Source organism: Dicentrarchus labrax, unplaced genomic scaffold, assembly GCF_905237075.1.
Source record: "Dicentrarchus labrax unplaced genomic scaffold, dlabrax2021, whole genome shotgun sequence".
NCBI classification, from domain to species: domain Eukaryota; kingdom Metazoa; phylum Chordata; class Actinopteri; family Moronidae; genus Dicentrarchus; species Dicentrarchus labrax.
In genome coordinates this window covers 15,851,378-15,871,499 of record NW_026136707.1, presented here as the reverse complement: position 1 = coordinate 15,871,499, position 20,122 = coordinate 15,851,378, and the positions used below count along the sequence as shown (strand labels likewise).

The 20,122-nt window shown below is 39.6% G+C and overlaps 1 protein-coding gene across 1 annotated transcript in view; it reads right to left on the bottom strand.

Annotated features, from left to right (window-relative positions):
* The window catches only part of LOC127367349 (collagen alpha-1(XIV) chain-like), a 111,641-nt gene extending 93,459 nt beyond the window's left edge, over nt 1-18,182 (bottom strand). The window contains exons 1-4 of the mRNA XM_051407111.1: nt 18,110-18,182; nt 16,394-16,510; nt 11,740-11,883; nt 10,957-11,052 (exon numbers count right to left, since the gene is read on the bottom strand). Coding sequence (XP_051263071.1) covers nt 10,957-11,052; nt 11,740-11,883; nt 16,394-16,510; nt 18,110-18,182 — 430 coding nt within the window. The remainder of the gene's footprint in view (nt 1-10,956; nt 11,053-11,739; nt 11,884-16,393; nt 16,511-18,109) is intronic.
* Between the last annotated feature and the right edge of the window lie 1,940 nt (nt 18,183-20,122).

Below are 20,122 nucleotides of genomic sequence, written 5' to 3'. Positions count from 1 at the left end.
TAAAATATTTCTAATACGTTTTTCACCTTATATTTACAGAACATTTAGTTAAAAATGACATCCAAGGACACACAGCTCACCTGGCAGAGCTGGTACCCCATGTACCAAGTCCCTGCTGCAGTGGCCATGGGTTCAATCAGACCTATGGCCCTTGCTGCACGTCATCCCCTCTCTCTCCCCCCCCTTTCCTGTCACTCATCAGCTGTCACTATCAATTAAAGGCAATAAAGGTACACACACACACACACATATATATTATATTCATCAAATTATAGAAACAACACATACAAATGTTGTTCAATTTAAACAGCTTCTACCTGTACATTCAGGTAATTGTCACTGTGTTACTAATGACATTAATGGTGGCTCGATTCAATTCAAGTGTCCCAGTAAGCCATGACAGTGTGACAGTAAGCCTGCATGCACCCAACAGTAATGGGATTTCATCATTATTTTATTATCTACACACTCCTACTCAAGACATGTAAAAGGCTTATTGTCCACAACGTGTATAGGTCATTCTCAGACAAGCATCACTTGTCTACAAATCTGATCAGCAAAACTGACTAACAACAGCTGGGACCAGTGACTGCTTTCGCAATCTCAAAAATCTTGCGGTGAAGATGCCAGCTTGTACAACTTTCCTAAACCCAGAGGACTCTTTCATTCATTGATGCCTAGCTGATGATCTACAATATGAACAGGAAAGTTTCGGAGTTGTCAGGAGACATTTTAAAGGAGCAACAAGGCACTCTAACTCTTTTTTGGTGATTCTGGCGATCCCTGTGGACAAAAGCAGTACAAGTTTCCATTGCCTCATTTCATTGATTTCAAGGGGAATCTGACCAAATCCGACTCAGTGGCAGCCATTAAGAACTAAAAATAGCCAATCTTCTCGCTGATGGTCTCCTTATGTACATCGTATAAAGGCATCAGTATCAAACTGAGAGTCATAACCAGTTAAAAACTCCTTGTAGTAGGTTTAAAAACTAGCATTACCTCATACCTTCATGACCTTACGTTTGGAGGATTAAAATGACCTTGTTAGCCATCATTGCCAATGGAGTAAATGTAACATGACTCCAAATGAACTTTAAATGTTCAACTATTGAACAAAAAGTGCCCTGAAAAAATGAAAAATGAAACATCTAGAATTCCATGACAACTGGGAAAACCGTACCTGCTGATGAAGCTTTCAGAACAGCCACTAAAATAACCTCCAGGTGAGATTGTTTTTGTCAAAATCTGTAAAAATGTATCTGTCAGCTGAAAAGCATTGACATTGACATTGACAATGGCAAGAATAAAAACATCAGCCAGTAAAACAAAGATCTAACTGCTTGAAAACAAACTCTTTTTCTAAGAAATAAAAATGTAGTAGCTGTCGTGGTTAAAAAAAAATAAGGTAAAATAACATTTCACAGTTTCATACAAAGATATGAAAGTTTAAAGATGCCTGAGTATTAAGCCAGAGAACTGGTTTAACCTGCCTACAGCAGTTTACAGCAGTTTCTCCCAAAAACAGGAGCTCAAAAAAACAAGATTTCTTTTGTTTTATTGGCTTGTTTGTTCAATCAAGAGACCAGCAGCAGATTGATACACCTGTCGTTTGCTCAGTGGCCCTCAGAGTAACTCAGACAAACTCAGCCAGGCACAAACATTCATATTCATCTGTGAGACCTGTGGGCCTACGCGTGCGTGTGTGTGTGTGTGTGTGTGTGTGTGTGTGATCCAGTGGGTTTTAAGGTGTAATCCGACAGCTGTTTTTAGAGGTTTTTTGTCATTCCACCAGAGACCTTTCCCTGCTTGGCCTCCTGATCTTTAATCCACCGTCTTGTTCTGTTCCACTTCACTGAATACACAGACGCTCTGACAAAATAGACACTATATGTATGCTGAAAGCAACACATGGCCTATAAACTGTCTCTCTCCGAGTCTGTCGCTCCATCTCTGCCTTGCCTTGCCTTGCTCTTTTCTTTCTGTTTGTCTTCCTCTAATCTCTCTGTCTGGTACACATTCACAAAAACACACATACACTTGTTGAACTGTGTGGGTTTGTGTTTCGAAAGCTGGGTCCCTCTTATCACGTCTGGTTATTTTTTAGCTCCATGTATACATTGTAAGAACCTTAGAGATGGGTGTGGCTCTCCAACATGGCTTTTTTGTGTCACTATTCAATACAATACTGGCTTACTCATTAATTCTGCAGCCCACTCCCATTTGATCTCTCCAGTCCTCTGTCTATCTGTTAGCTTGTCTTAGTCAAGCAACTATTAGTTTGACAGATGTCTACATTCATCAACTCAATGGAAGGTAGAGTCAGGAAACTGTGTAAGGAGGATTTACTGCAGCTAAACTAGTTATTATGAGCCACTGAAAAATCATGGAAATTTATGCAAAACAGAGCTATGATTTGCACATATTCCACAAATGATAAAATATCAGTTTTTAAACCACAATTTTCTGAGCAATGAATGAGACTCTCTTCAAAATAAGGGGATGTGGTTAATTTTACCAACCTAGAGAAGCATTTGGTGTTGTTTCAAACAACAGTTCAAGGTCTGATGTTCTTTTTAAACCACAAAGTGTAAACCACTGGGATCACAAGAGGGGAGGGGGGATTGGGGGGAAATAGAGGACAGGACAGGATAGGAAAGAAAGCTTAGGGGACAAAAGAAGTTAGGAAAGGTCGGGCAGTAAAACTAGAGATAGAAAGATGGTAAAAGGGCATGAAGAGGGGATGAATAAAGGGGGGGATGCATTAAATGGTATAGAGCAGAGGAGGCAAAACGGGAAAAATTATGAGCATTAAAGGAACATTTTAGTTGTAAAAGTAAAACTATCAAATTTAAAAAATGTCATGTCTAATGAAACATCAGTTGTCAAGCTATTGCATTTCTTCTTCATCCTTATCCAGTTGTAGTTAATATGTGTATGAATTGTTTTCAATTTGGCTGATTTCTGGTTACATCTGCAGTAAAAGTAAAGCAAAATTGGTGTCGCTCACACTAAAGCCACAGAATTGTACAGTCACATAACTTCTATTTGTGTCCATGAGGAGTGAGGTAAGAGAAGCTATAGCAGGAAAAATCAGGGAGGAAGTGGCCACAAATTATTCTAATTGACCTCTGCACTTAAGGAGTCCTTGCCACTAATGACCAAAATGCCATTAGCACATCCACACACTCACATGGTCTTGTTAACCACTGTCATACAATTAGCTCAACTCAGCCATGAACCGCCTCACTTAATGGAGGACAAGGACAGAAGTCTGGCTAGCACAGAGACCCCTCCCTCCCCCTCCCACACACACACACACACACACACACACACACACACACACACACACACACACACACACACACACACACACACACGTCCAAGTGAGCAATGGCTGATCTACTCCCAAGTCTCTGCGCGCACATCCAACGTGTGTGAGGATGATATTTCTTTAGTTCGTCTCAACAGGAATAATTCAGTACCTGGCAAATGTCCAAAACAAAATGTAAAACACAACTAGAGATGATGGAAAAAGTGTTAAGTGAGACGAGACAAATGGAGACATTTGTGGAGGACATTTACTTGAGTTCACTCTTTGCCGCCTCACTTTTCATTTTGGTTTATTTTAATACTTTCTCTTTAAATACTTCTCTTCAACACTCTCCTTACTTTGCCCTTCACACTACACACCAGCTCATACCGAACTGTGCATTTTCACATCATCTGTGAATCACAACTACATCATCAATTTCAAATTTCTTGGAGCATTTCCTAGCTGTTTAACCATGACATACATATCTGGCTCTTTTTGCTCTCGAATGGAAAGAACTGACGTAATGTTAAGGAGGCTTTCAAAGGAACTTATAGCTAGTTTGTAGCCTGCATGTATTCACTGTATTTGTCTCCTTTCATTTGCGGTATCAGTTTTGGCCTCCACACTCAGTCTCTCTAGCTATTTGTCAGCGTAATGACACATCTCTCTGGCCACAAACCTTTGACATCTTGTGCGGCCACTGAGCATCACACTGACTGAATACAGAGGCAAGGAATTAAATTAAATACAGGCCAAAATGCACAATGACAGACGAAGCGCACAACTGGTAAATCTGAAAACTAATAGGGCAATAAATACAAGACACACAGGCACACATACAGATATGCACACAGGCACAAAGAGATGGAGAGATTGAGACTAAATTAATGTTAAAGCTGGGAATTAACACTGTAATAAATATAGAGAGTTGAACACACACACACATTCACACACACTGCTAGAGAGTGCCAAAGCTGAAATAAATGATAATGTCAGGAATTAAGGGTGGCTATAAATATAGAAACCTCGTTCTCCAGGTGTGTGTTTGTTACCCTCTGCAGATGTGATGGATACTAGAGGACCCTCTCCCTCTCTTTCACTATCCGAGTGGTGAATGTCAACAGAATCTCATTGGCCTCCAGTTCAACTTTAACTACGTCTGTCCCTTGGGTTCAATCTGTGTGTGTGAGCGCTAGTTTAAAGCTTCCGTCAGGGAGTGAGGAAGGCAACACTCTGCTCACATCCTATTAGGTAATACGTATTGAAAAAGGCACCGTAGCATGGAGGAAAGGAGAGGCTTTGCCCTTTATTGCTCAATGATTTCCACTTGTTTGTGTTTGCCGTTGGCCTGGCGCTCTGATTGCTTTAAGTACAAAAGCTAAAACAAAGGGCTCCCGGTTAGCTTAGTCAGTAGAGCTGGCGACCCATATACACAGTGGCCTGGGTTCAAATCCAACCTGCAGCCCCTTGCTGCATGTTGTCCCCCCTCCCTCTCTGACCCCCTTTCCTGTCTCTCTATCAAATAAAGGCCAAAAAAATTATACTTTAAAACAAAGCAAGTCAACCATTTAATGAGTGGATTCATATCAATATCAAAGTCAATCTAGTTAAGTAACTGAAGTGTTCTAAAAGTAATTAATACCTTTTCATTGATATCTGCAACTTTATCAATGGGGGAATGAAATATCAAAACAGTATAGGTGTTAATACATAACATGTTTACCGGTGACAACTCACTGTCAGTGGTAGCAAAACCCCAACTTTTTTTTTTAAATGTTTGCAGTTCATCCAATAATGCAGCATTAGGCTTTGAGTACAGAAACCGGTGCTGACTTACAGTATCTGTTAGATCTTCATGGTCTGCAGGGCGACAACCATCTGTTTTACTACTGGAGGCTACTGACCCGCATTTGTAATAAATACAGTCATGGATAGACCTCCAGTACACACACACTCTTACACACACACACTCACACACACACTCACACAGATGTCCTCTGATCTAATATTACGCAGCTGTCCAAATAATGGCTCTTATTTTAGAGGTAACATTGTTTAGGGCCAATTTCCAATGAAAATATATTACCGTCTTGCACAAGGGACCACTAATGGATTTGTTCTTGCTTTGATAAGTAAAACACAAATATTTATTGTTATTGGCTGAGGAATTCCTTACTGACTTTACTTTGGATGAAATGTGGATGAAACCAGCAGCAGTGGCTAACTGTTAATACAGTAGATAATGGTACAAAAATCTATGTTTTACTTTGTGAAGGGCAAAAAGCTATTGGTCAAATATTACTTTTATTGGAAAGTGTGTGACATGCAAATATAACAAGTCCTCCAACCTAAAGGACATTGCCTTCCATACGCCTGTTACAAAAACACAATTTTTTGACCTGTCACTCATACATGGTCACTGTCCAATGAAGCAATATTGAATATAATATAAATGGCAGGTAGTAATTACAGTAAAATCATCTTTATCATAGAGAAACAAGAAAAGATAAGAAGAGTCTACAGCCATGCTAGTTGATGACTGTGCTTTGAGGTGCTAATGTCAATATACTAACAAGCCAATGTTCACGATGTTCACTATAGTTAATAGTTTATTGGGTAAGCATGCTAACATTTGCTAATTAGACAACTGAACTGATGATGGCTCTATGTAAAAAGTTAAGAGATCATCAAAGTAATTCTGTAGTCTGCATAGCATTTTTTTATGGCAATCCATCCAATTGTTGTCATGACATTTCACTAAAAACCACAAAGATGAACCTCGTGGTGGCTCTAGAGAAAAGGTCAGGGGATCATCATGAATATCTATACCAAATGTATTAGCAATCCATCTAGTAGTTGTCAAGACATTCAACTAAAAAGCAAAAATGTCAACCTTATTGTGGGAGAGGAAAGGTCATGGGATATATATATAGATATGAAAGATGACTATAAAGTGAGCAATGTTGCCTCTAGGAGAGAAGCTTTGAAAGTTTCTGTAGGCAATCAACCAAAATGGAACCAGTGACCTCCCAAACTGACGTCATATGGCTGTGTGAATAATAGCATTACACAGTATTTGCTATGTCGCCATGTCTCAGTCCAAACTGGAAAAAGTAGATGTTGATGTTTTGATACTTTAGATTGTGAGAATGTTAAGCACTGAAACCGCCATTTATTAATGCAGCCAGTTGATGACGGAAGGGGCCTAGAGAGTCTTTTGATGGGGATCAAACCGACAGAGACAAGTGGAAAATGAACCCATGACAAACTTTGCTGGCACTCCAGTCCAGCACTAGTCTTATCAGGAAGAAATAGTTCACAAAAACTGAATATTTATAAGACTAGATTAGTGTAACCTAACTGCAAATACACACACACACACACACACACACACACACACACACACACACACACACACACCCCATTATATACATATGAATGATTCACACACACATACAATTTCACAGGGGACATAGATATTTTCTCACTACGTCCCACTCTGTTGCTTTATAATTTACCCAGTGTGCCTCTCCCTCCCACCTCACTTCCTGGCTTCTGATTCATAGAAAAAAGAAAATCTTCCTTTTGAAGAGTGTAAAAAAAAAAGCTCCACACATGTTACTTTAAGTTTTCAATTCAACTTGTAAAAGGAAAACGTATTATAGTAATTAGTAGAGGTTGGCTAGAGGAGGATAAAGATAAAGCAATTGTTTCACAGTGATTATGTTTCTCATTAACAAAGGGTGCACAAGGAATAACTTCCCTCATCTGACAGAACGATATAGCACTTTATTAAACAGTACTGAATGACTGAGGCTCAATCTGACTCAGAAATTTCCAAAATGAATCCGATTTACAGTTTTCTACAATTTAAGTGTCCCTATCCCGCACAGTAGTCTAGCTTTGAATCATAACAGCATGCCTAGGTATTCATCCTGCTTTTTCTCTGCAGACAATGACACAGCGAAATGAAAAAAAGTCAGACACTTCGACTCAGACACTGATACTCAAGGAGAAAAGGAATTCTTTTCACATCTTCCAGCAGCGTGCAGCTGAATCCGGTGCTCACTGATTGATTTAGTGGCTGTAAAAAAATGCTTCAGTCCTCCCTCCAAACTGAGATTTGACTCGGGAGTCCCTGACCGATGATTCGAATCATCGACTTTTAGCGTGCAGACCTACAAATGCCTGACATCAATATGGGAAACTTTTACCAAGGTAAAATATCCCTTTAAAACCTTTCCTGTTTGCTCAGTGCCAGACTCAGTCAATGACACACCAAGAGCAGACAGAAAATTAGTTTCTTTTAAAGCTCCCGGAATGGACAGTCTGTATTTAGTTCAGAGCAGCCTGTGCTTATGCTCTGCAAGATACAGTTTTGTAATTTGTACAGGATCTGTAGAACAAAAGTGGGTGGCTAAGGTAGTTATTTTATTGAAAGCAGAGGAAGTTTTATGACACTTCCTTCAGCTAATGGCCCTCTCCCCTATACTTTTAAACACAACCGAGCAACATCACACACACACACACACACACACACACACACACACACACAAGCCAGGATGCTTTTGATATAGGCAGCCAAAGATAACAAGCTTCGCTTTTTTTTTAATTTTCAGCATTTTTTGCATTTTTTACATGCCAAGTTGAAACGCAAAATGATGCTAAATATATTTCATGCAGGAAAAAAAAAATCACATTATTACTGTTTTTCATATCAGTTTTAATTTCCAATCTATCCAAGCTAGCTTGTTATTATTGTAAAACAGCTTGAGAGTGTAAAAACACACATAAATCTCTTTGCAACTACTTTATGACTGAGATGTGACCCACGCATATAAACAGTAGTGTGGATATAGCTGACTAGAGTGCAAAAAGATAACTTGTCTGATGTCACACACACACATACACATACACACACACATAAAGAGAGGAGATGAGAGTATGAGCAAGCTGTTAATGAAAGGTTTTGTAAACAACCCACCCTGACATAAAAGCAAGCTGATTACTACTCTGGAACAAAGCGGTGATGGACTGGGTTAGCATCGCTAATACACACAGACACAAACACACACAGAGGGAGACTTCATACAACGCCATCTCTTTGGAGTAGTCTGAGACATTGCTATTATCACCAGAGAACATAAATACACACGCACAGGGCATGATAGAGAGGGAGAGAAAGAGAAGCAATCACACGTTACGGTACAACATAAAAGAGCATCAGTACAGTACACAAAGCTGCATACACAGGCACCAACACACACACACACACACACAGTAAAGTCACTAAATCTATTGAAGCACAGGAGGATATTATCATAATCCCCAACAGGTATGAGGCAGAACACCAATCAAGGTCACCTCTGCTGCAGTGAATGGTGAGTGGTTGTGATAACAGCAGACTGAAGGAAATCCAGCTTTTAATCTGCCTACTGACAGGAAGAAGGGGAGGAGGAGAGCAAGAGAGAAACAAAGAAGAAGAAAAGAACATCAAAGATCTAAACCTGTGTGTGTGTGTGTGTGTGTGTGTGTGTGTGTGTGTGTGTGTGTGTGTGTGCGTGCGTGTCGTGTGTGTGTGTGTGTGTGTGTGTGTGTGTGTGTGTGTGTGTGTGTGTGTGTGTTTGAGCAAGATAGTCATTACAGTTGAATGTTTTTTCATAACTTTTTTTAAAATAAAGTTACACTTTAAGTCTGGGTTCAACCTTAGTTTAAGGTTATTTTGTGAATAAGTGCAGCTGGGAATTTTACCAAAACAATACCATGTTGTTCTCTGTGGTTGAGGATTGCAAGAAATGAAAATTATATTTGGCTTTTCACAACAAAAATGTCTTAAGGTCACCACACAATTTATAATGTACAGATTTCACTGCACCACCTGATGTTAACTGTCGCAATGAGCAACAGAATCAATTAATGGGAGCTGGAAACAAATCTCTTGAAACTCCCATCACAGGTCGAACAAACTTATTTTCATAAAAATGTAGTTTTAATTGTGTTTCAGCTGCTTGTTTAATACTTTTTGTAAAGATGGCATAGAGTGCATAGTCACAATGCAAAATAGAATCTATCTATCACACATTATTTATTATGAATCCAATACTTGTCCATAGCTCGATCTGCAGATTAATACTGTACATTGTGATAAGGGCACTTTAAGTGTTACCAGAGATTGCAGTCAATATTATATTAACTTTGATTTACTATCGATGTGTTTTCATCTTCACCGAAAAGGCAAATTTATTATGTATTTGCGTATGTGTACGTGTCTATAAATAAGCTTTATAACATGGTTAATTGCTCTCTCTCGCTCTCTCTCTCTCTCTCTCTCTCTCTCTCTCTCTCTTTCTCTCTCTGTGAGTGTGTGTCAGTGTGTGTATCCCTCTCTTGCACCATCAGCAAATACGAAGTGCACATATAGCATTACAGAGTAAAATTATAGTGTGCAAATAATATATACAGGTTATGGTCCATAAAAATGATGACGCATAGTATACAGTTAATTGGAGCCTGGACTTATTTAAACCATATTCAATATTCGCAACTTTCTGAATATCTTTCTTTTAGTGTCCTATGATAAATGATCACCCTGCACACAAAAACACAATAAAGGCCTAAAGAAAGTGTGTTTTAAAATAATAAGCAACCTACCACAAAGTAATGAAATTCTGTCTATGTGTAGACTTTAGGCTTGAAAGCAATGTTAAAAATGTCACACAAATCGGCTTTTAAATCTTGTAAAAACAATCACATTCACACATCAGCAGCAGTTAGACTGTCTCAAATTCAGCCACAAGCGTTGTTCATGTCTGAGGCTGCAAATTATCAGCTTCATCTTTCTCTAATACACACATTAGCGCACACAGAAAACCATTATTACAAAAAATCAGTTATTCTATAGTCCCCGCTGAACTCACGGTTATGGTAAAGAAATCAACTGAGATTTCGGTTTCTATGTAAGCAGAGACATACACTAAAGATGAAAATGAATGCATTCCTTTCTTCTCTCATATTTCAGTAGAGGTTGAAATATTGCGCATTTAAATTTGAGGACATTAATGCTGCCAACTGAAAGATTGGTTTCAATAACAAACAGACAGAAAGCCAGATGGTCTTGTTGGGAAGTAGAGTTCAAATTAACTGGCAACTGCATAGGCACAATTGAACATTGTGGGTCACTCATCGTCTAATATCAGGAGTCACAGTCACCTAATATCACTCAGCATTGCATATGCTTAAGAGTTTCCACAAAGCACCACTGTGAATGATTCCCCATTGAAGCATATATGGTTTTGGCATCTTTACTCTCACTTGGTGGGTAAGTAGACCACCAGGCCGATGTCTGTCTGTCTGTCTGGATTTTGCTGCTTTACCAGTTGCACACAAACTCTGCATGGGGGAAACGCCGCACAGTCGGATCCAACTGGACATGTACTTATATTTTTGGTTTTCCGATCTATGGAGCTGGTGTTTAACGCCACACCAACAACTGTTTTTCCCCACCTCCAAACATCACTATGGCAACTGACTGGAGGACTCTTTAAGCAGAGTCCTACTCAGTGCAATTCATTTTATTTAAACATTCGTGTGAGCACAGGATTTGTATATGGCCTCCTCTCCTGGAAACGTTGCGTTTGTCCTACCTCCAGAGATCTCATTTGCATCCTCAGGAGGTACAACTGACTCAGTCAGCGTCTGGGGCTCAGTCTTGTCTCCTCCGCCACTCTCACCTCTTTCAGCTGTAGCAAATGACACAGATTAATCATCAATTTAACAAAATCCCATGCATAGAATTAAAAAAAAGGTATTTTAGAGAGTCCCTTCTCTATGTGGGTTTACATAAGCCAATAAGGAAAGCATATACTTCAATACTTAGATTACAGTAGAGAACTGATTAAAATAGAGCAGACTATGGTAAAGAGAGTATAGCACATCAGAACAAAGATGAGTACAGATTTTCAGAGAGGAGAGGAAACGACAGCAGAGGAAAGGAAATGAGAGGAGAGAGGAAGGGAGGAAGCAGAGAGTGGGTTGGGGGATGAAAAGAAAGGAGAGAAAACTGGAGAAAACAAGAGAAAACAGGTGGAAAAGAGAGGAGAGGAGAGGAGAGGAGAGGAAATAAGAGAAAACAAGGAGAAACAAGAGGAGAGAAGAGGAAACTGGAGAGAGAAAAAGAGGAAAGGAAACAAGGACAGGAGACATGAAGAGAGGGTGAAGATGAGAGGGGAGGAAATAAGAAAGAGGAGTTCACTATAGCGTAACAAAGGAAAGGAAATGAGAGGAAACGAGAGGAGAGGAGACAAGAAGAAGGTAAGAAAGATTTGAGAGTATAGTCGTATAGTGTCAGGTAAAACAGAGGAGCAGTAAAGACATAACAGTGTACAGAACAACAGAGTAGAAGAGAGAAGAGAAATGCATAAACGCACCTTTATGTCTGCCCTGAAGTGGTCTGCTCTGCTCAGTGCCACTGACAGCGATGACACTGACAGTGTAGTCCTTAGAGGGGTTGTAGTCTGTTATCAACACTTTAGTGTCAGATCTCGATACTATGATTTCCCTCCGCTGACCACCTGACAGAGAGGGAGGAAAGAAGAAGAGACAGACGGGGCAAAGGTTAGTCTCATGGATGTTTTGATTCAGTGTATTTCATTTCTTGTTGCTATATTCAGTTGCTTGGAAGCAAAATATTAGTATTCTCATGACTGAGCCAATGTGATGTTAATTCAGCAGAGGAGCTTATTAATATTCTCCATTCTGAAGGCAGGCAAACATTACGTTCAAGGTTGAAATAGCTTATTTCATAGTGGATTTGTTTGTGTGTGTCTTTGTGAGGTATCTTCACCAAAAAAAGATAAAACGAAGGCATTTTGTGGGTCCAAAGTTAATTTTGTTGTTGTTTCTTCAGGGGCTAGTGGGTGAAGCTTTGAGAGAAAATAAAGATTAGCGTCTTTTAAGTTTTGAGGTCAGGAAAATACAATTTGTCCCAAAAATAGATTGTCAAGCCTCACCAAGAAACAAGCTTGCGTGCACTTGTGTCCTCTCTTTAGCAGTTAATCCCCATCAGACCAACAGGTCACATTATCACCCCCATTTCAATTTTGACCCTGCAATCAATTCAGACATCAATAAGGTGCGTGCGCTTCCTCAGCTCTTCTGTCCCCTGTGCCTGCAGAGTGATGATTAATGACACCTTTAGGGGAAGGACGATAAATCCTACTGAAGGGGACAGCAGGTCAGGTGAGGTAACTGCATGAATCAGTGTTCACTGCACAAACCAGAACCTTGGTCTGTGCAAGGGAACCAAACTACTGTTAATCAACCTGGGCTTTAAGTCACTGGGACACCATATGATAACTGTTGCACACTGAGTACACAGAAACCCTCAGTTTTCTCAGGGACAAACACCCTTCTTAATACTTTTTTACAGTCTTTTCCATAGATCTCTCCTTGACTGACTGACTGAATGTATTAGGTGAGAACAGCAATGGATCAAAAAGTTCACCTGCAATCACCTGTTTAGTCTAATGGAAAGGACTGGGCATTATTATTTACACTTCACTTGCGTGACATGTGAAGTGTGAGGTGTATACTTTTTGGAGAATACCCTTATTCCCTTTCTTGCCCATCTTTACGGTCAACTTCAGGCCCAGGACATGAGTGGCATTAAGCTTTTCAAATAAGCATACTTCCCAAAATGTTGAACTAATCCTTTAAATTAGTTAAAAGTCTAAAGTTGATCAGATTTGTTTCCGTGATATCCAAAACAGCTTGCAGTTTGTGGGCTGACTCAATCGTGGAAAACCCATTAAAATCATCATCTCCCCTTATTAAGATTAATTAAGAAGATTTTGGAAAACTACGACAAACAACTAATGCTTGACTTGTTTTTAAAACTGTTGTCACAATCATTTTAAACCAGAACAAATATAAAAGGTTGGCAGAAACTTCATTCTGCTTAACATGAATGCTTCATCACAAATGCAAAACAGGCCTGGTACAATTATCAGAAAGGACACACAGTCATGTTGTGTTTCTCCTATAGTGGCCAAAAATTCATTTAAAGGAAACAGCAAAAATGTATAAACAATACCTGTGGTATTGTTTATACATTTTTGCTGTTTCCTGACGGCCATAATCTCTAGCCCACCCAAGAACACAATGTGGTTTCACTAGTCTGATCAGTTATACAATACATACTTATTCAGAAATCTGTAACCTCTCAGCACTACTCTCTCCACCTTTTCTCTTGTTAAAAATATCTCAGACCTCCAGGCCACCAAATATCATGGTTTCAGTTAGTTACACTCCTCAATTTTCAGAGTAAAACGTTGGTCTATTAATGCTATTTCAGTCCTGGGACTCACTGTATTATTAACATTTTTAGCATCAGTTACTGACATTGGCAGCCGGGAGAGACACCTCAAAAGTCCCCTGCTGTGCTGCTCTTTAATGGAGGTGCCAACCAGACGCACATTTGCCAAAGCAACCAGTTAGTCCTCATCCTTGAAATCTTTTCTTTTGTAGAAGCGTAAAATGCCTTTTGAAAATACTTTCTATAAAATATAAATCCAACCTTTGTGTCGCTTGTCGAAGTCTGTTTTAGAGTGTAGGATGGGCTCATTGTTTCCTCTTGTCTACTTTGTGTAAAAAACAGCCACTACAGGTGTCTTCTGCTCCCCGGCCTCAGGGGGCAGTAATGAGGCGTGTGGCGTACCCCACTAGAAAACCTACTTGGACGAGCAACACAAAGCTAAGAATTATCCTGTCTCAGGAGAGTTATTTTTGCATTATCGGTTAACATTAACATTATTATCGGTTTTACATGATAAATTAGTTTAATGATGAGGACTAGCTGGTTGAGTTTAGCAAATGTAACTTAGGTCTGTTTATTCGCTCTACCTCTGTTAAAGAGTGATTCTCGAGCCAGCCTATGGGACCTCACGGGTCTACCTGTTCTCACTCTCACTTTGTTTGTTCCACCACTGATGTTGACCTGCTGTTTTTTGTTTGTTTGTTTTTTGTGCTTTTTTTGGATCCACCCATAATTACCCGTTAACTCAAGCTAACTTAGCTACTCGCAAAGGTTGAACGAGCCTGAGTGAATACCATGGTAACCCCACCTGCCCCCGCTGTCATGGTAAAGCCTCACTCTGATTGGCTGCACAAACTTCATCACAAGATGTGTAACTGCGCAGAACAACACCACTGTCCTTTCTCTGTCTAATGCGTCGGCCGCAGTAACTATTCATATTATTCTGTATTGCTACTATAAATACTATGTACTGTCACTGCTTTAAATACTACAACCTGTTTTAAACCTCAGCTTGTGTCTCACACCACTTTTTATACCTTCCAGTGCTTGAAAAGCAAATACACTTTCCATAACCCAAACGATTCCCCTAATTGGCTGCAGTATCAGTGTAACAATAGGTTGCAGTTGTATACAGTAAAAACTGAACTTTTTTTCTGCCGGGTTTGGCGTCATCTCTGCTGAGATTTGAGAGAGTAAATATAGACATCTGGCACTGATAAATAACACAGATACGCAAGTACACACAGACACAACCCACACTATTTGAAATTCAGAATTGTTGGCAGGCTATTGAACAGACTTCCAATAAATGCTTATTTTAGTTTAATTCATGCACTGTCATATAATAGGGAATAAAGTCACTGGACAGAGAAGCACAGGGTAGAGTTAAACCATTTTGATGCAGTGAGACTTGGATTACATTATCCACAAGGACAAAAGCTGATAATGGGGGAAATGACAGGGGACAATGTTTTAAAGAATATAAGAATTAATGATGAAGAATTGACAGCTAGGCATTTCTGTTGGCAAAAATGAGTCATCTGCTTCCAAAACCTTAATACTTATCCAGTTGGTCCTTTTTAGAAAAGCTCTGAGGGAAGAAAAAAAGGGATATTATGTTGAGCCGACAGGATAGCTGCCACTCTGACAGCTCCTTTTGTGATCTAAAATGGTCTACAGCCAGTGTTAACAAGCTTCACCATGGGTGCTGTTCACCTCATCCGACTCAGACGGACTAAGAGACAGAAGAGACTGGACTTCGTACACTGGACAGGTATTTGTGCCCTCATCCCTCCTTATTATCGAATAAAGCTGTATTACGGATACAGTAAGGACACTGGGAAGGTCCAAGTTTTTACTGCATTTGCTGAATGCCAGTGAGCTACTGCTGCACCTCCTCCCTGAAAGGAAGTGGCCATAAATTTCAGTTTTTGTTCTCTTTTCAGCTGTCGGAGGCAGCAAGAAATTGTCAGACGAGGCGTTTCTTGCAAAGTGTTGTTTGCGAGAAACAAGTTTTATGTTACAGAGTGCTTATTCAGTCCTACTTATTCATTTTTACAGCGGCTGCGAAAGAATTGTCTGCAGTGTTGAGCACAGCATCATTAATACGGAACAAATGGAAGCAGCGGCGCAGTAATAGTTAAGGAATTGATGTGAAGAAGATGTATGGCTGTGAAGGAAGGTGCACTGTGATTACATGATGAAGGAGACGTCAGGGGTAATTAGGGTGATTACTGACTACACTGTGCCCAGAAAGAGACGAGGTCATGCCCTGTGTCTGTGCAATGATCGACTACGGACAGATGCAGGATAAAAGCAGGATGTTAGGCGTCCGTCATGTCCACACAGCCGTATGGTGATAATACACTTTAATGCTGGATGAATGACAGCTATATGGCGGCCTTTGTGTTTGGTCTGTCCTGGATTGAACTCCATCACGAGCCAGTGTAGGTCCTACTGTTCTATCAGTTCCATTTTAAAATCTGCTGACAGGCTGCATGTACGCAGCAAAAACATTACTTTGTCTCAAACTTGGCAGAGGTGCAAGACAAACTTTGAGTCCCCCACGTCTCTCAGGAGTTTGATCCCTTCAAAGGAGCTTTGATAAGAAGTAAATTACATAATCCTTCCTGACAGATAGAAAATCCAAGTCATAATGGGATCCTTCCCACAAAATTTCAAAGTTAGGTCCCACTTTTCTTTGGCATAGAAGTATTTTCTCTACGTGAGCGTGTTCTGTGTGTGTCTATACAGCAAAATGATCCTACCTGGTATACTGTTGTAGAGGAATAGATAGCTGTCAAAGTCTCCTTTGGGTTCCTTCCATGAAACAAGGAGTTTGCTTGAGCTCAGCACTTTAAAACGCAGCCTCCTCGGAGCTGGAACTGAAAAACAATTAACCACAAGTCAGCTTCAATAGCATGGGGAATGATTCGAAATAAATAATATGTTGTTGAATGAAAATTATATTAATTAATCCCAGTCACCAGTGTGTTAACATGATACCCAGTCAGTTAAACCCAGAGACACCACAAAACCTGCCCCAGAAGGCGACACATCAAAACAGCTCAAAGAGGAAATGAATAAATGGATGGACAGAAGGACAGAGAAAGAGCTGAGTGAATTTCAATTTTGAAATTCCTGTATCCATGAGAGCAACGCATAAAGCAAGTCAGCATGGCATACAGCTCAGCTTCAGTTTGCTTCAGCTCAAAACAGCATGAAAAAGGCTTAAAAATGGAGAGATTTAGAAGAAACTATTTCCAGTCAAATTCTCTATAAGATTGATTCAATGGAAAACTGATATGAGGAGGAATGATATAAATTTATGTTACAGACCGGTGAAGAGAAGTAAGAAAAAAGGCAGATGTCTTTGCCTGTGCCAATTTTTGAGTGTTCATTTCTGATCTATACAATATCACGGAGAAATGATTGGTTTACAGTAGCATCCTCAGCAGCTCACAGTACTTTCTTTTGTCAAGGAAAACTGCAGTGACCTGTTAAAAATGGTGACTGTGTGTGTGTCTGAGACAGGATATTTTGTAGAACCAAAAGGTGGTAGAAAGCAGAAGATAATTTGACTGTTTATAATCTGCGGAGAGACAGACAAAGAAAGGACATCAGCAATAGAGAAATGTAGTATTATGGAATACTACGAATTCACCTCAGATGAAATCGCTGACATAACCTTTATGTCTGCGAAACATATCACCATTTCAACCATTAATCTATGTTAGTTTACGTACAAATAACACTTAATATGTTTCTACTAAGTTTCTATAAATGAGTAAACACTGTCATCCACAAATCTGATGACACTGCCAATGTAAAGTTACCTGTCAGCACTCTTTAAAAACATGTCAAACTAAAAAAGTCTTAAAGAACAGAAATTACTCATAATCTGATACAGTAAAACTAACTTTGCTTTTAGATTGGGTCATGCAAGACTAATATATTGTTTTATTTTAGTACTTTTATAATGAGAAACTGAATAAACTGGTTTAAAAATAAATCACAGTTTATTTGCAATCATTTAGAGCTCCATCAATGTTCTTAAAAGTATTAAAAATTTTAAGATATTTCTGACTCCAATTAAAAGGACAATGTGACAGTTTTGTAATTTAATAAGACCTTTGGGACACAGAAATCAGTAATTTTCTTCTCTGGATGCATGTAGGAACCAACTTTGCTGCTGTCTATATGAATAAAGAATCAGAGTATAACATCCAGCTACTGTGCCTGGAGTCATCTGGGGAATAATATTAATGAACTACATCCCTTTAAGCTCTAATAAACTTTGAAAGACCCCTCAACTTAACTGCTGACCCACATTAGCGATGTGACAAGCTACAAAAATTGACGCTGATCTGTCAGTTAATGGCAGGATATGAATGTTTATAGAGTGCTGACATGTAAAGACTGTACATCAGCCATTATGGAGAAACTGAGTAGAGAAAAAAATGGGTGATATGATGTAGACAAACCTGAGGGGCACTGTGCAGGATTTTCACTCGGTGATGAGAACAGACTTCCATCTTTCTCAATGGAAAATCCCATTCAGGCAATAATCAGAGAGCACTGTATTTCCCAAGTTGCATTATTGTATTATAATGTTGTAGGCAGAAATGTTAGTGGGTCCGTTTAGAAGCCAGTGGTTCAGGTCAGGTCAACATGGGTCAAAAATGTTTGATAAACCATAGATTAAGTTTTCTTTAGTATATTGAGTATGCTGGCACATTTATAACCTAGTACATATATAATTGACACACGCAGGTTTTATACTTTTTCTCTATTTAAATAAATTATCAAAGTAAAGAGAAAAGTTTCATCTCTTTCCAAAAAATAATTTCAGCCAAACTTAACCTTGCTGCCAAACATCCTTCAAATTTTAGTCACGGCATTACCTCACAAGTTAATGTCAGAAGCCAAAAAAACAGGATCCAGTCTCAAGTTGTCAAACAAGGACAACGTATTGAACTTTTAATCACCAGATCTTATGATGCTGTGTGATCATTCTGCAGAGACACAATGCAGCACTTTGCAGTTTTACATTTTGCTCACTCCTTTTCTTGAGTAATCGCCACCTATCAGATACTCAAAATGCATAGGATGAAACGGTATAATTACAGCACACAATAAGAATCTATGAATAATTTAAGTCTGTGACAGAGCTGGTAGATGATTACTCTGGTATCATTTTTGTGTGTGCTTGATAGTAGGTGAATTGAGTTGGCAGACAGGGTACCAATAACCAGGTGAAAATTGCCTTGAATACCTTGATCTTTGCATTGCATGTCAATGAACACACACACTCACACACACTGAATTATAATAGAAAACTTATTTTTTTAAAAAACCAATGAGCCAACTATGACCCTGTTTTATTCTGTGAATGCATGTCAAGGTCTGTAAGTTGGAGGCAATTCCAGAGACAGCTACTATGATTAATGAATATGGACATAAAAGCTCCAATAGCTGTGGATGCTGACAGAACATGAGGGTCTCGGATATAAATTACCCTTCACAAACCGCCACGTCTGTTCTTGTTTACCACCGTACGAGAGCACAACATTTCACACTCTCTATGAAACCCATTAGACTTCTTCTCCCGATTGCGCAAACATTGTAGGAACCCTGGCTAGAGGCTTTAACTCTGCCCTTAACTTACAGAGAGTATACCCACGTATAGTATGTCACACAAACCAGAGCCATTTATCTGCCTCTAGAGTTAAGAGTTACACCATCATCGTGCCCCCAATAGGTCCTTGCATAAGCTTCTTGCCAGGTAGGAAATGCAAGTCCAGCCATTTGGCAGAACTTTGGCGACTACTGCTTAGCAACAACATTTAGCTGCAGTAAATAGTCTGACTCACTGAAGCCTCGGTAAAAAAAAAATGACCCCAGCAGCTCCAGAAAATTACAGAAATCCCTTAAAAAACTATACTTAACGTGTTCTCACCTCATGGAGCTTAATTCAAAGATGCTTTTAAAAGGGTCTAATTTGAAGTATGAACTTCAGTAATCTACCGACTCTGTAGGGAGCTTGAACTAGAAAAGTCTTTTAACTGGAGGCCCAGTATGAACTGGAATTATCTGGGTTGGAGCGATGCAGGCGCAGCTTGACGCCCCAGTTTGAGAAAGGATGACTCTTCCCAGGATTAGCAGCGGTGAAAGCTAGCAGGGATTCCTGGTAGATGAGTAAATACTCACTGCCCAATCCTCTGCTTCACTTCATCTCCGCTCTCCATGCCTCCCCTCGCTCCACATCTCTGTTTCAACTTCTTCTGCAAGTTTTCTCTTCCCATCTCATGATTTGGCTCAGCATCTCGCTCTATGTTGGCTTCTTTTCATCCTGCTACTCTCGCTGACTACCCCTTCTCTTCTTCCTCCTCCTTTTCTCTCACTTTCCTTACGCAACAATCTCTCTATTCAACTTGCGTTCAACTCTCCTTTTTTGCTCTGTTTCGCCTCATGTCTTTCCTTTGTCTTCTCTGAGC